A 13,601-nucleotide genomic window follows, 5' to 3' on the forward strand; every position below is an offset into this window, starting at 1 on the left:
ACTCCATCCTCAGGGACCACCACAGGGCAGGTCACCTGAGCTTCTTAGTCTACTATGAGGTTTTGTCTTTTCTTTCTACCTGTAGTCCAGCACCCCCTGCCCAAGACTAAACAATCTGGGGTACCTATCCACAAAATGCCAACTGCCAACACTCATAGGACAATGCTCACACCAAACTACTATGAACAAGTCAAGTATCCTTATATTTATGCCCTTTTGGGGGGGCCACAAAAGATGTTGTAACAGTTTTATTTGTAACAACTAAAATCTGTTAACAGATTGGCAGCCTGTCAATAAATAAACTAGTGCACTATATAGTCCTACAACAGAAGAATGCTCAGCAATAAAAAGGAATAAGCTAGTGACATATGAATACAGGGATAACAGGAGGGAACTTCAAAATAAATGCTGTGTAAAAGGAGGCAAAAGTGTTCACTGTAAGGCCCACTAATACAACATTTCTTTTGTCCTTTTTGTTGTTGGTACTGCTTCCTGCCCCATCCCGATGCTGGTTTTAATGCATAGTAGGCAAGCACTAGACTTAACCACATTCTTAAGGGAAAAAAGTAAATGACAGAAAAAAGATCAGTGGTTGCTTGTGGATAAGAAGGTAAGTGGTGGAAGAAATGACAAAGGGACACAACAAAACTCCGAAATGGTTGTGACTGTGAGACTGTGTTGATGGTTTGAAGTACACAAATGTTCAGGAGGACCCAGGAAAAAACAAACAGATGAGCAGATGGGATGCCATGTATAAATCTGGGTTTCTAACTACTGTTTCTTAAAATGTAAATGAACACTTTCACTTTTATTCTTGGCTTTCTTCATCCTGACCCTGCCATTGGGAAAACTGGTCTCTGCTGGATTTTTTTTTTTTTTTTTTAATATCTGTTCCTGTATTGTATTTGTGGTCTTTGGCAATAACAATTCATATGGGCTATGGGCATAACTCAGTAATCAAGCAAATACTTCCCACCCACAAAGCCCAGGGTTCCATTTCCATCCCAGACAACAGCAACAAGCCCCAAACAAAACAACTGTAAATAGTAAGCAAGTCCTTGCTTCTGCTTATATAACCATTTGCTTTAAAACCAACTGCTTTCCCCAACTAGGTACTTACAAGTTTCTTATATATTTTTCTAGTGTTTAAGTATAGACAAGAAAAATGTATTTTTTCCTCTTCACACAAAAGGTAGTAAACACAGCTTTGCATCTTTTTTTTTTTTTTCAGTTAGATACATCAGGAGGTTCTACAATTTATTAACATGTACTTTTTTTTGAGACTGGGTCTCATTACATAGCCTTGGCGAGCCTGGAATTCACTATGTCTATAGACCAGGCTGGCCTTGAATTCAGAGAGATTTGCTTGCCTCTGCCTTCTTGGTACTGCGATCATAGGTGTGCACCACCACACTCAGAAGACCTGGCTACTTTTAAAAGGCTGCAGAGAATCTCACTGAGTAGGTATCGTTATTGTCATGCACAGTCATGTTATCATTTTTCAGTAGCCTCCTAAAGTTAGATTGTTCCAAGTATTATTACAAGCCACACTGCAATCAGCAGTGCTGTAAGCACATTTCACAGGTGTAAGTTAGCTATAGGACCAATGTCCCACAAGTGGAATTGTTGGGCTAATGATGGCACTTGTAATCTTGATAAAGATTACCCTCACCCTTCATGCAATCTGTTCCATGTCTTCTCCACTAGGATGAGAATGGCCACTCTTCACCAGCAGGACTGGTGTACACCATCTCAATTTGTGTCTCTCTATAATTAAGAAATAAAACCTTAACGTACTCTCAATGGACAATTATTAAGAAGCTGGCCAGTTACTTTGCATGTTAAATGTGTATTTATCTATATATCTTTTATTCATGTCCTTTGACTGCTTTTCTCTTATTTATGTTAAATCTTAGTCTCTAAATGATCATTATGTGAAGGAGAAATTTATATTTTTGTCCATAGGAGACGCAAATATTTTTACCAGTTTGTCATCATTTTTTCAAATGTTTATGCTGTTCTTTCTTCAGTTGGAGCTTACTGCCTATCTTCAGCTGTGGGTTCTGGTCTTTGCTGGTGTAGGCGACTGAGTTCATGTTTCTTCTACATCTCTATATCTCTAGCCTGAATTCTATCAGGGTAATGATGTCACTCAGGGGGAACTGGTTCAGATTCTCTATGATACTGCAAATATCCCCTCACCACCAGCAACTCCTGTCTGTTGAATGCTCTACAGCACTGCCAATGTAATCACTGAAGATGAGGGCCAGTTTGTCCATGTCACAATCTGACTTGCAGAGCCTATCCACTAATGCTGCAAATTCCATCACACAGCCACTTGTCCTCAGGCCTTTCTAAACACCAACAGGAAAGGAAGTTGTGATGCAGACTGCTTCCAGGGCTACTTGCCAATTTTTTAGACACAGGTTCCCTTCTGAGGAGAGCCAGCCCACCTCCACCCCTTTCTAACAGGGTTCCATTTCTCTACTCCTTCCTCTTCTCAGGCCCACTCCCATTCTCTCTACTTAGCCTCATCACACCTTAGAATCCCATTCTCTCTCCCCTCTGGAAACCCTCCCCTAGCTTAAGACCTCAAAATGTCCCATGGCTTTCTATGCATAACCTTACTGCATGCTATCTTAGAAACATCTGTGTATGTATATGTGGTTGTGTGAGCTTACATGTTCTGAATGCATACATAACCCTGTTGAACAGAAGAGGGCATCGGATTCTCTAGAACTGAAGTTACAGGCAGATATGAGCTGCCATGTGGGTGCTGGGAATCAAACCTGGGTCCTCTGGAAAAGCAGCCCGTGTTCTTAACCCCCAAGCTATCTTTCCAGCCCCGTTCCTAAATTCTTATGTTGAAACTTGAACTGCCAATGTGGCAGTATGGAGAGGTACAGCCTTTGAGTAGCAATCAGGTCATGAGGTAACGTGCATGGGATTAGAGGTCCCAGAGAGCTGCCTTGCCTTCTACCAAACAAGAACACTACTAGAAAGTATCACCTGTGAACCAGAAAGCAAGCCTTCTACCACAAACAAATCTGCCAGCACCCAGATTTTGGATGAACTATGAGAAATAAAATCCTATTATTTGTAAGCTTCCAGTTTATAATCATTCAAATAGATATACCGACATATATATATCTATATATCTATATCTATATCTGCTTATTTCTCCAAATTAAGTTTTTTCTACATTCCTCCACCCAGTAAAATTCCTGCTTCTTAGTCATTAAGTACCCCTACTCTAACACACGTAATAGTGATTCTCTTTCATAATATTTCACAGCTTATTCAATTCCATCCTCTTCCCGATGACAGGGCCACTATAGAAATATATAGAGCTGACCTAACATTACTGGTACATTACCACAGCTGATGTTATTTATTCCATTTGTGTTACTAAGTCAGGAGTTCAAGTCAAAGCTGTCCCTGAACTAAATGACTTTGCTCAATAAGCCAGCGAAAAGCAAGCAATCCTTTCACACAATGACTTTACAAGGCAAGTCTCACTAATAGCAGTCTCATGACTACATCGTTTAAAAACCAAGAGCCATTTGAATATATACATTACTCACATACTTACTCTATTAAGCGCTTTGGGGATGAGCCACTTTGATGGAATTCATCAGCATCATAGAACTCATCTTCACTGCTAGAGTAAGAGAACTCTGGGACTGTATTTGGAGACAAGTTGACATGGCTGGGAGGAGTTAGACTGCTGCTAGGTGGTGAATTCCCACTGCCTAGGAGTCAAAAGTTTTCAATTAGGGAAAATGATGATAATTAGGGAGATGGGCCCACCTTCCTAAAGTTAAGACCAAGTTTGGTTAAACTGATTATTATTTTGTTTTAATCAACAGTTAAATTAGACAATGAAAATAAGAAGGCAAATTGTACTACAAGATGGGGACACAGGCTTTTTATTCTTTTTATGGTACTGAAGACTGATCCCAGGGGTCATACACACTAGGAAAATGTTCTCCCACTGAGCAATAACACCCCCAGTCTGGATATGACCTTTTAAACAAATGGAAAAATTCTATACCTCCAGTCTGTAATTCAAGATTAACTTGTACTGTGTGTTAGAAAGGCAGTTCTTTTGATTGTATAGATACTGGTGTTTGGCATCTCAGAACAGACACCAGCACCCATGGGAGTCATGGCTCTTTATACCATAGACTAAGGTACTAACATCTATAGAAATGCAAGACCAAGAACATGACTGTCAGATACTGCTCAAGATATCACACTCATATTCACTCTTCATGACACTCATCATAGTACATACAAAACCTCTCCATGAAGCCCAGATCCTTCTGCCTATGGCTCAGAGCAGAGATGAAGCAGAGCTACTAACAGAAGTGTGCAGAAGAGGAAGATGAGAAGAGCATCTTTCTACTCACAGACTCTAAAGAAACCAGAGCTAATGAAGATCCCGAGGACTCGCATCTAGTCTCTCACGTGACTAATTGGTAGACTGTTCAGTAATAAAGCAGGAACAGGCGAACATCAGTATGTTGAGATAATTCACTGAATGTCTAACGACTGTCAGGTTATTTATAACTAATCTATTATAGATGCTGGGTAGAAACTGAAGTTCAGTTACTGCTGTTGCTGGCAACCAAAAGCCAAAAATCCCAGGCATGAGGGTGGAAGCCTTTGATCCCAGTCCTTGGGAGACAGAGGCAGATCTCTGAATTCAAGGCCAGCTTGGTCTACATAGCTAGTTATGGGCCAGCCAAGGCTATCCGCAGAGAACGTGTCAAAACAAGGACAGCAGTAACAATTCAGTTAATTAAAAAACCAACTAGATATCCTGTGTACCTTCTAGGTAAAACAGCCTGTTTCCTAAAGTAAAGCTTATTACAGAAATTCCAAAGGTAACTTGCCTTACGAAATAATTAAATTCTCTCTGTTCCTCAATAGCAAACATAAGGGACCAAACAACTTTTGTTGGGACAGGAAAAACAGATCATGAAACACACACCAAAACCCCCAAATACTCCAGGTGACCATACAACAGAAACATAAGAAAATAAGTTTGAATGGGAACTGCAAGCCCAAGTACTAAGATTTCAACACACCTTATTATCAGAGGAAATGTTTTTCTCTATGCTAGAGAAGGAAGACAAGAGATGCAGAAAATAGGAAAATTAGGATGAAAAGACAGAAATCATATGCTAACTTAATTTTTAATGTCGTTAAATAAATCTCTAATATTAAGATACTTTGAAGTGTCTTTTTCAGAAATAATTCTAAGACAATAAACCTCACCCTCTGAAAATAATTCACATTAAAATCAGATGACATACAGAAATGTTCCTCACATTTTCATTTACTAACAAGTTTTATGTATTTCCAAGTGGAGACATTTTTGACCACTTCACAACTTGAACATACATCATACAAAACAAAAATAAATAAGCAAAGCTCATGGGTTTTTTGTTTGAATTCTTTCTGGTTTTATGGAACAGAACCTCTAGCTATGATAGTTCTGGCTATCTAACTCATCACAATGGGCCAGGCTGGCTTCAAACTTACAGCAATTATCTGATCCAGCTTCCCAATGCCACTAACACTCAGCTACAGATTCTGTTTTTAAGCTAAGACATGACATAGTTCATAAAATATAGAAGCCAAAAAAACTTTAACCTCATTAATGAAATTGCTTATTGGCATTTCCCAAGTAAAGGAACTACACCCGACTCATTTTTTTCCTTTCAAAATTTAGAAGGCATTAATGCTGTTAAATATGAAAGATCTAAGTACAGCAGCACCCACTGCCCCAAATTTAATGTGGGCTAAAGTCACATGATAATATTTCACTGTTATACAAAAAAAAAAAAAAAAAGTTCTACCAAGCAAGTGTCTGTGGAGTGACAAGGGACACCAAGGTCCCACCTGTTCACCAGGACTTACAGTTTTTAAACCTCCTGGTTTAACAAAGTCAAAAGTAGTTACTGCACTTCCTTGAGTCTGGTCCTAAAGGTAACACAATGCAAATCTAATTTTAAAAGAAGAAATATATCTAATATCTAACATTGGTATAGCCCTGAATATCAGAGAAAGAGTGAAGACCATTATAAACAAATAGTAAAATGTAAAATGGCATACTTAATGTTACAAAACTGACAAAAATGTGACTGATAAATGTTTCCTAAAAAGTGAACATCAAAGGTGAGTCATTAACGCACCACCCTATAAAGAAATCATCAGTGGGCAAACCGGTAACAACTGCCCAGGTGGCTACAAAACGAATGCTGCTGACTGAACCATGTAAACACGGAAAGGTCTTTGTCATCTCTGTTGCAAGAGCCAGACACAGGAACACATGACTTCACTGAGATGGAGCTGCACTGAGAGGGAGAACAGAGCTGCACAAGAGAGGTGCAGGTGCACACACGTGTAAATGAACAGGGAGTAACAACAAGGCCTTCAGCTCCAGTCTGTACCAGATGCCTTTCCATGAGAAAGTGCCCAAGTCTAAAGCGAGTAATTTGTTTTGTTTTGTTTTTTTTTTAAGATTCAATCAGGAGCCCTAAGTAAAGGGCACACAAAGAAAGCCCTACATTAAAAAAATTAAAATTATAATTACTAATACTCTTGATTTAATCACAAATCTACCCACTTCAAGAAGGAACTATAATTAAAAACTAAGCAATTGCTTGTGTCAGTAGCTATTACATTTCTTCATCTTTTTCCCCGTATGTTAATGGAAAGTTACAAGAAGTAAAGGTTATACAAATCTGTACCTGTACTATTTGGTGTTGGAGTCTGATGATGTCCCAAGGTAGCTAACACAGGTCCAACAGGTAAGGAAGATGGACGCTGCTCTGACTTACACAACTGAGCAGGTTCTAGATTTAATATGTGAAATAAGTTAGAAAATAGCCCAACATACACTCAACAACTTCAACTGTTCGGAATACAAAATTTCTAGGTTTGAATTTTCCTACACTAAGTCAAATTCATGCTATTTCTCTTTATGATCTCCGAGCCCGTCAGAGTCACTGGCATTCTCAGCACCAGCACAGCCGGTTAGGGTGGCCCACACCCAGCACAACTGCTCTGTTAAACCAATAATGCTGCTGACAATATTGTGCTCCTGAAAGATCAGACACAGGGCCCACTCCCTGTCATCAGTGCTCGGTGACAGTGAGCTCACTTGCAGAGTAGAAGTTCATAGAAGACGTCAGATGGTGTCTTTATGGAGGACTTCCCTTTCTATACTGTGGTCTGTGGCTTTAAAATGCCACTGAGAGAACACAGAAATAGACGGTACAACAAATGGATTTTTGAGAAAAGAACTCACTATGAGCTCAGGCTAGCCTCAACTCTTGGGGATCCTGCTACCTCAACCTCCTAAGTGCTGAGATTACAGGTGTGAGCCACTGCACCTAGCTCTGTTAATATTATTTCTTTAAATAGTGTTAGTTACTCTCCTCTCAACTAGTAGGGCATCTTATTATATATTCCCTTTCTCATTAATGTCTCCTGTGGTCAATTATTTATATTGTTCAGAATTATAAAGACTATCCCATGTTTACATACTGCTGGGTTAACATTTTCATGGCTATGAACTCTTGAGTCATAAAATTCAGTCCTATCAGCAAATTGGTACCTTCACTGCCATACTGTCCCTCGCCTCTGAAAACCAAAACCCCTTCCATCAACCTTTTCCAGTTCATTTTCAACTATATTATGTGACTGCTATTTTTAAAATACATAGAAAATCTAAGATTACTGTGATTATCAAACAAATTAATTTCTCCATTTTCACTACTGTCTGTGAAACATGTTTCCAAATACTGTACCTGGAGGTAAGACAGTCTGGGAAGGCATTGTGCTGATCACGGGTCCCAAGGGGCTAGGCTGGTATATTGCATCTACAGGATTAATAGTGCTCTGAGATAAGAAACACAGCACAGTTATTCTTAATTAAATGTTCGTCTCATGCTGACCCCCAAACAAGAAAATGCCACATTTCTAACAGCAAAACCCACAGGATAGTATATAGGTAAGTTGGTCAAAATGCAAAGGGGAAAAGGATCTTTTTATACAGAGGTATGAGTTTCTCCCAACAAAGCATAAAAAGGAAGAAAAATGAGTGAGTCACTGTCATAGAAGGAAGCTAAATGGAAAAACCTGCAAGGTGAGAAAGCAAAACAACCACCTTAGTTCAACTCAGTGCTCCCAAATGCTTACCTCACCACAGTATTGCTTCGTGTTACTAAATACTACACCAGTCACTAGATAATGGTCTGTACTGCTGAGATGGCATCTCCTGCCCCAGCACTGCACACCACACAGCCGAGGTAAACATTCCACAATGGGGTGCCTTGTACTGAGTATGGGAAGAAGCCTTCCTTGAGGACTTTGTTGGGGTTGGGTGCTCAAACATGTAGTGACAATGTTAGGGTTAAGGACAAAAATATAGATTTCTGATTCTAAATCAAGAAGTTATTCTGACAGCCTGACAGCATGATGTGCTTTAATCCAAAACTCCATAGCTTACTTTGCTTGAGGTTTTTTGTTTTGTTTTGTTTTTTTTGAGACAGGGTTTCTCTGTGTAGCCCTGTTGTCCTGGAACTCACTCTATACACCAGGCTGGCCTTCAACTCACAGAGACCCACCTAGTTCTGCCTCCTGAGTGCTGGGATTAAAGGCATGTGCCACCAACTGCCTGACCTTAACCACTATCTGGCCTCACTTTGTTTTTTAAAGAGGAAGGTAGTCTGGGTGAATTTAAAAGACTGACTTTGAGACAAGAGTGTTGTTTTGTGGTACAGGCTGGTCTGGGACTCAGCATGTAGACAAGGCTGGCCTCAAACTTGTATTTTCTTGTCTCAGTTTCCTTCATGCTGTGAGTACAGAGGTTTGCTACCATGCCCAGTTTGTTTAAACAAGATCTTTGCTACTGAATGACCTCCAAATGTATCCATAAAATCTTAAAAACCACTTAACAACAAAAACTGAGATAAAGGTAGAGGGATTTTTTAAAAAATATTATCATTTAATGTCTAAAATATTTTTCAGGTTATCAAAACCCTTCTCTATTTTAAAAGTATTCAATCTGATTTTCTTAAATTAAGTAATTTGAACATAAGAATTCTGATTCTACTTACCACAGATATTAACTGAAAAATGAACGGACACTTACAGATGACACCATGAAAATAATCTTAAATAATCAAATATCTAGTAAAAGGAAGTAGGGGATGTACTGAAACCCAGAGTTTTAATTCCTTGAAATACTCAAGCCTGTCATCTTCTCTGGGCCCGTTTCCCCCAGTGAATAAAATAGAACAGGAGCCTGGATTATACAGCCTCTAATACAACAGGTCTCAACATGTGGGTTGCGACCCCTTTAACAAACTTCTATCTCCAAAACTATTTAATTGTGATTCATAACAGCAGCAAAATAACAACAAAAAAAAATGTTATGGTTGGGGGTTACCACAACATGAGAACTGTACTGAAGGGTTGCAGCATTAGGAAGGTGGAGATCCACTGATCTAATGTCTTTCTGGTCATTACTCTGACAAGCCTGAAAGCTGTTCTGAGGATATAAACTGCTTGTCCCTAGTCCTCTTCTCTAAGGACCCCAAGTTTGTCACAAAGGACTGGGGCTGCAGCTGAGTGGCAGAGCACTTGCCTAACATGTATAAGGCCCTGGACTGTAAAACAAAAATTAAACAAAGGTAAAGTCCCTTTGCTAATATTTGATCCATATCAATAAAAACATACTACGTTTTTCCCATTTATGAGTCTCAGAAATAACTAACTTTAGAATCAGGGACTGAAACTCAATTTTTTAGATAAAATCTTTCTTATAGGTGAAATATTCTAATATTAGGCTTTCAAACAAAACAAATTTTGTAAAAAACTTTCAACCTTCTCTACATTAAAAAAAAAAATGGGAATTTAATCTAACCCATTGTCGTTTGTTTATAATACTAACTACTGGAAAAATGGAAGCAGCAGATCAAGGCCTAAAACAGCTTACAGAATGTGTGTATGTGCAGTGAGAATGTCTGAATGTCAACACATGTGCTTTTGTGCATAAAGGCCATAGGTCAGTAATGGTTGTCCTCTTCTATCACTCGCTACCATATTACTTGAGACAGGACCCATAGGTCCCTCCCCTACTCCCCTACAATGGATCCAAACTCTGCTCCTTGTGTTTTCATGGCAGGCCCTTTACCAACTGAGCCATCTCCCCAGTCTTCAAATTACACACCGCTAAGAAATCTAGCCATAAATTTCTTCTTATTTATAAATGAAATGTTAAGAGCAATAGAAGGGCAAAAAGTTGAGGAATAAAAAAAATAACTATGTCAAAAGAACCCATGTTATTTGTTCTACCAAGAATACATTACACAACACAGTACAATGACAAATAAATACAAAATCTAAAAAGCAAACAAGAGAACATATAGCTATAAATGTATTTTGATTACATGAAGGTACATTTCAATATTGCACACCCCTCCCTCTGCTTCAATCTGAGAAAAAAAGTTTAATAAGAAATGCAGCCTGGTGAGCAATGCCTTATGAAAGCTAATTAACCCTTCAAGTCAATACATGCAAAGAGATTAATTCACAGAACCAATATTTAGAACAACTTGATTTTAAGACTGCCATTTCCCCTCAAAATGATTGTTGAAAGATGGCCAACTTTAGGAGCTCAAGGAAAATTGCAAGAGTTAAGAACAAAAAGCAGTGAACAGGTGAAGAGAGGAGTTTGTGTTGAAAGTGAACAGAAATTCAGACTTCTCCTGACATGACTGGTTATAATGCGCTGCAAGAGTGAAGGAACAAAGACCACATTAGACTTACTATAATTCCATCTGCGTGCTGCTCCGCATTACTCTGGTCCTTAAGGAAAAATGTTAAAGATATTAACTTCATTCTCACATTAAGTAATGCCTTGTGTACTTTTCCCAATAAGAAAGCTTCTTTTGCTAGGTAAGTAATGAAGTTAGAACATTACTTCTCTGCTTCCACTGAGATTTTCTGTTTATGTCGTACTCACTCTTAACCAGACACAATTCTATCACTGGCCACACAACCAAGAAGAGCAGTCACATGATAGTTATCTCTGTAGAGGCACTGACTGGAGCTCAGTGATGAATGCATCCTACCAAAGTTTACTTACATTCATAACAATTAAGAGCGGATATGCTGAAATTATCCTTATAGTTTCAACTTTATTGTACGTTATGCCAACTCCTCACAATCCCTAAACTTCTACTGCCCTTTACAGTCATGACCCTTGTTTGAACTATGACCCAGGGATAATAGTTCACACATTATCTCACATACCTGGTTATGACTTCAGAATTACACCAACACTACTTTTCTAGAAACATGCTCTAATTTTTGTCTCAGTAAACTAAACAGGTGTATCATGAAGTGAGGATATAAGAGCTGATATTGCCTGTACATTTACTTATCCATCAATAACCCTGTAACAGGAGTTTTTTGTTTGGTTTGGTTTGTTTTGGGGGACAGGGTCTCATTATCCCTAAAGGGTGACCCTGAACCCTTGATCTTCCTGTCTCCAATTATAGGTTTACAATACCACACGTGGTTTACATGGGGCTAAGGATGGAACCCAGGATTCTGGGCTGACACTTTACTAACTGAACTATATCCCCATGCCCAGAGGCAGTATGACAGTCACCACTGGATATTGTGACAGAGGTGACCTCACTACAGAATTCCTGCTCTTGGCTAACTATCATTTTGTCCTGCCTCTCCAAGGCTGTGCCTCGGAGTGGGAAGAAAGTGGTGGGAAGTTGGAGATACAAAGCCCTTCCTCATAACTGCTTGAGAAAGGACTCAGAACTTTGTCTTGTGGGCCCTGGGCTCTTCTCTTCTGCACTCCTTTTTCCCACTTGCCTTCTAACAGGCTCTGTGTCCAACATGGGTATGAACATGAAGAATTAGTAGTCTTCTGGGATGGTCTCAGTCATAGGATGAAGAGTGTCTCCTGGTGAATACCATCTAGAAAGCCATCAGAGATCTCTGGGAGAAAGTACACACTAAGGAAAATCTAAGGAAGCAAAACATTTTTAGCCCAAACTGACCATCTCCTGTGATCAGATTGGTGCCTGGCCCAATTGCCATCAGACAGGTGTCATACAGAAACTGATGGAAACAGATGCAGACCCACAGCCAAACATTAAGAACAATTTGGGGAATCCTGAAGAGGAGAAAGGATTGTAGGAATTAGAGGGGTCAAGGACACCCATAAGAAAACAGAATCAACTAACCTGGGCTCATAAGGGCTCACAGAGACTGAGCCAACAACCAGGCAGCCTGCATGGGACTGACCTAGGCACTCTGCATATATGTTACAGTTGTGTAGATTAGTCTTCTTGTGACTCCTAACACTTAGAACAGGGGCTATCTTTGACTCTTTTATAGGCTTATACATGAGGAGATGCTCAGTCTAACTGCAACTGGATGTGCTTGATGTGCCATACTTTTGTTTTTTTTTTTTTTTTTTTTTTTTTTTTTTGTTGTTATTTTGTTTTGTTTTGTTTTGTTTTGTTATTCAATTCAGGGTTTCTCTGTGTAGCTCTGGCTGTCCTGGAACTCACTCTGTAGACCAGGCTGGCCTTGAATTCAGAGATCTGCCTTCCTCCAAGTGCTGGGATTAAAAGCATATGCCACTACTGCCTGGCAATGTTTTGTTGATACTCATGCAAGACCTGCCCTTTCCAAAACAGAAAAAGAGAAAAAGTGGATTGGGGGATGGGAACAGAGGGGGGGGAGGGATCGAGAGGGGGATGTTAAACAAACAAACTTAACTTTTAAGAAAATATGTTGTATGATTAATGTTTAGAATACTGCAACTTCAATAACACATTTCTTGGGTTTCTTCATGTTCACTCATGACAAATTACACCTCTTTCAGAGTTTTTACGAGGTATATAATATAAATGCAGTGTCCCAGATGGATTTGTCAACTTGAAGAGGAGTTTCAATTGAGAAAGTATCTCTATCAGACTGCCTGTGGGCAAGACTGTAGAGTGTTTTCTTGATTGGTGATTGATGGGGGAGGGATAGTTCACTGTGGGTGGTGCCTCCCAGGCAGAAGACCCTGGTGGTACAAGAAAGCAGCCCGAGCAAGCAATGGAGAGCAACCCAGTAGGCACTATTCCTCTATAGTTTTTGCTTCAGTTCCATCTCCAGGTTCTCTTTCTAACTTCTTTCGGCAATGAAGTGTGATCTGAGAGATGTCAGTAGAGATAAATGCTTTCCTCCCCAAGGTACCTTTGGTCACATTGTTTGTCACAGTAGTAGAAACTGTAACTAGGACATGCAGTACCAGAGGAAGACATCAGAGAGACTGAGAATGGGATAAGGTAACAGCTATAGCCTTTGCTTTTTCCACTAGACACTTGGGAGGTATTCCAAAACAGCAATGCAAAGAGAAACCAGGTATACAAGCAGTGTGACAGCTAGAGTAATTCCACAGTAGCAAGCACAACCACAATCACCCTCTAGTACTAAACAGATAATACATATGAATAAAATGTTACGGTGTTAATTGTCCTCCCTGGAAGCTTTCAAGATTCAGT

General features: G+C 39.5%; 1 protein-coding gene across 1 annotated transcript in view; it reads right to left on the reverse strand.

Annotated features, from left to right (window-relative positions):
- Positions 1–13,601, reverse strand: part of Osbpl9 (oxysterol binding protein like 9) — a 120,632-nt gene that overhangs the window by 22,204 nt on the left and 84,827 nt on the right. Inside the window, exons 10-13 of the mRNA XM_051188442.1 lie at positions 10,849–10,887; positions 7,824–7,914; positions 6,762–6,866; positions 3,593–3,752 (exon numbers count right to left, since the gene is read on the reverse strand). Of these exons, the coding sequence (XP_051044399.1) occupies positions 3,593–3,752; positions 6,762–6,866; positions 7,824–7,914; positions 10,849–10,887 (395 nt within the window). The remainder of the gene's footprint in view (positions 1–3,592; positions 3,753–6,761; positions 6,867–7,823; positions 7,915–10,848; positions 10,888–13,601) is intronic.

Source organism: Phodopus roborovskii, unplaced genomic scaffold (assembly GCF_943737965.1).
Source record: "Phodopus roborovskii unplaced genomic scaffold, PHOROB, whole genome shotgun sequence".
Taxonomy (NCBI): domain Eukaryota; kingdom Metazoa; phylum Chordata; class Mammalia; order Rodentia; family Cricetidae; genus Phodopus; species Phodopus roborovskii.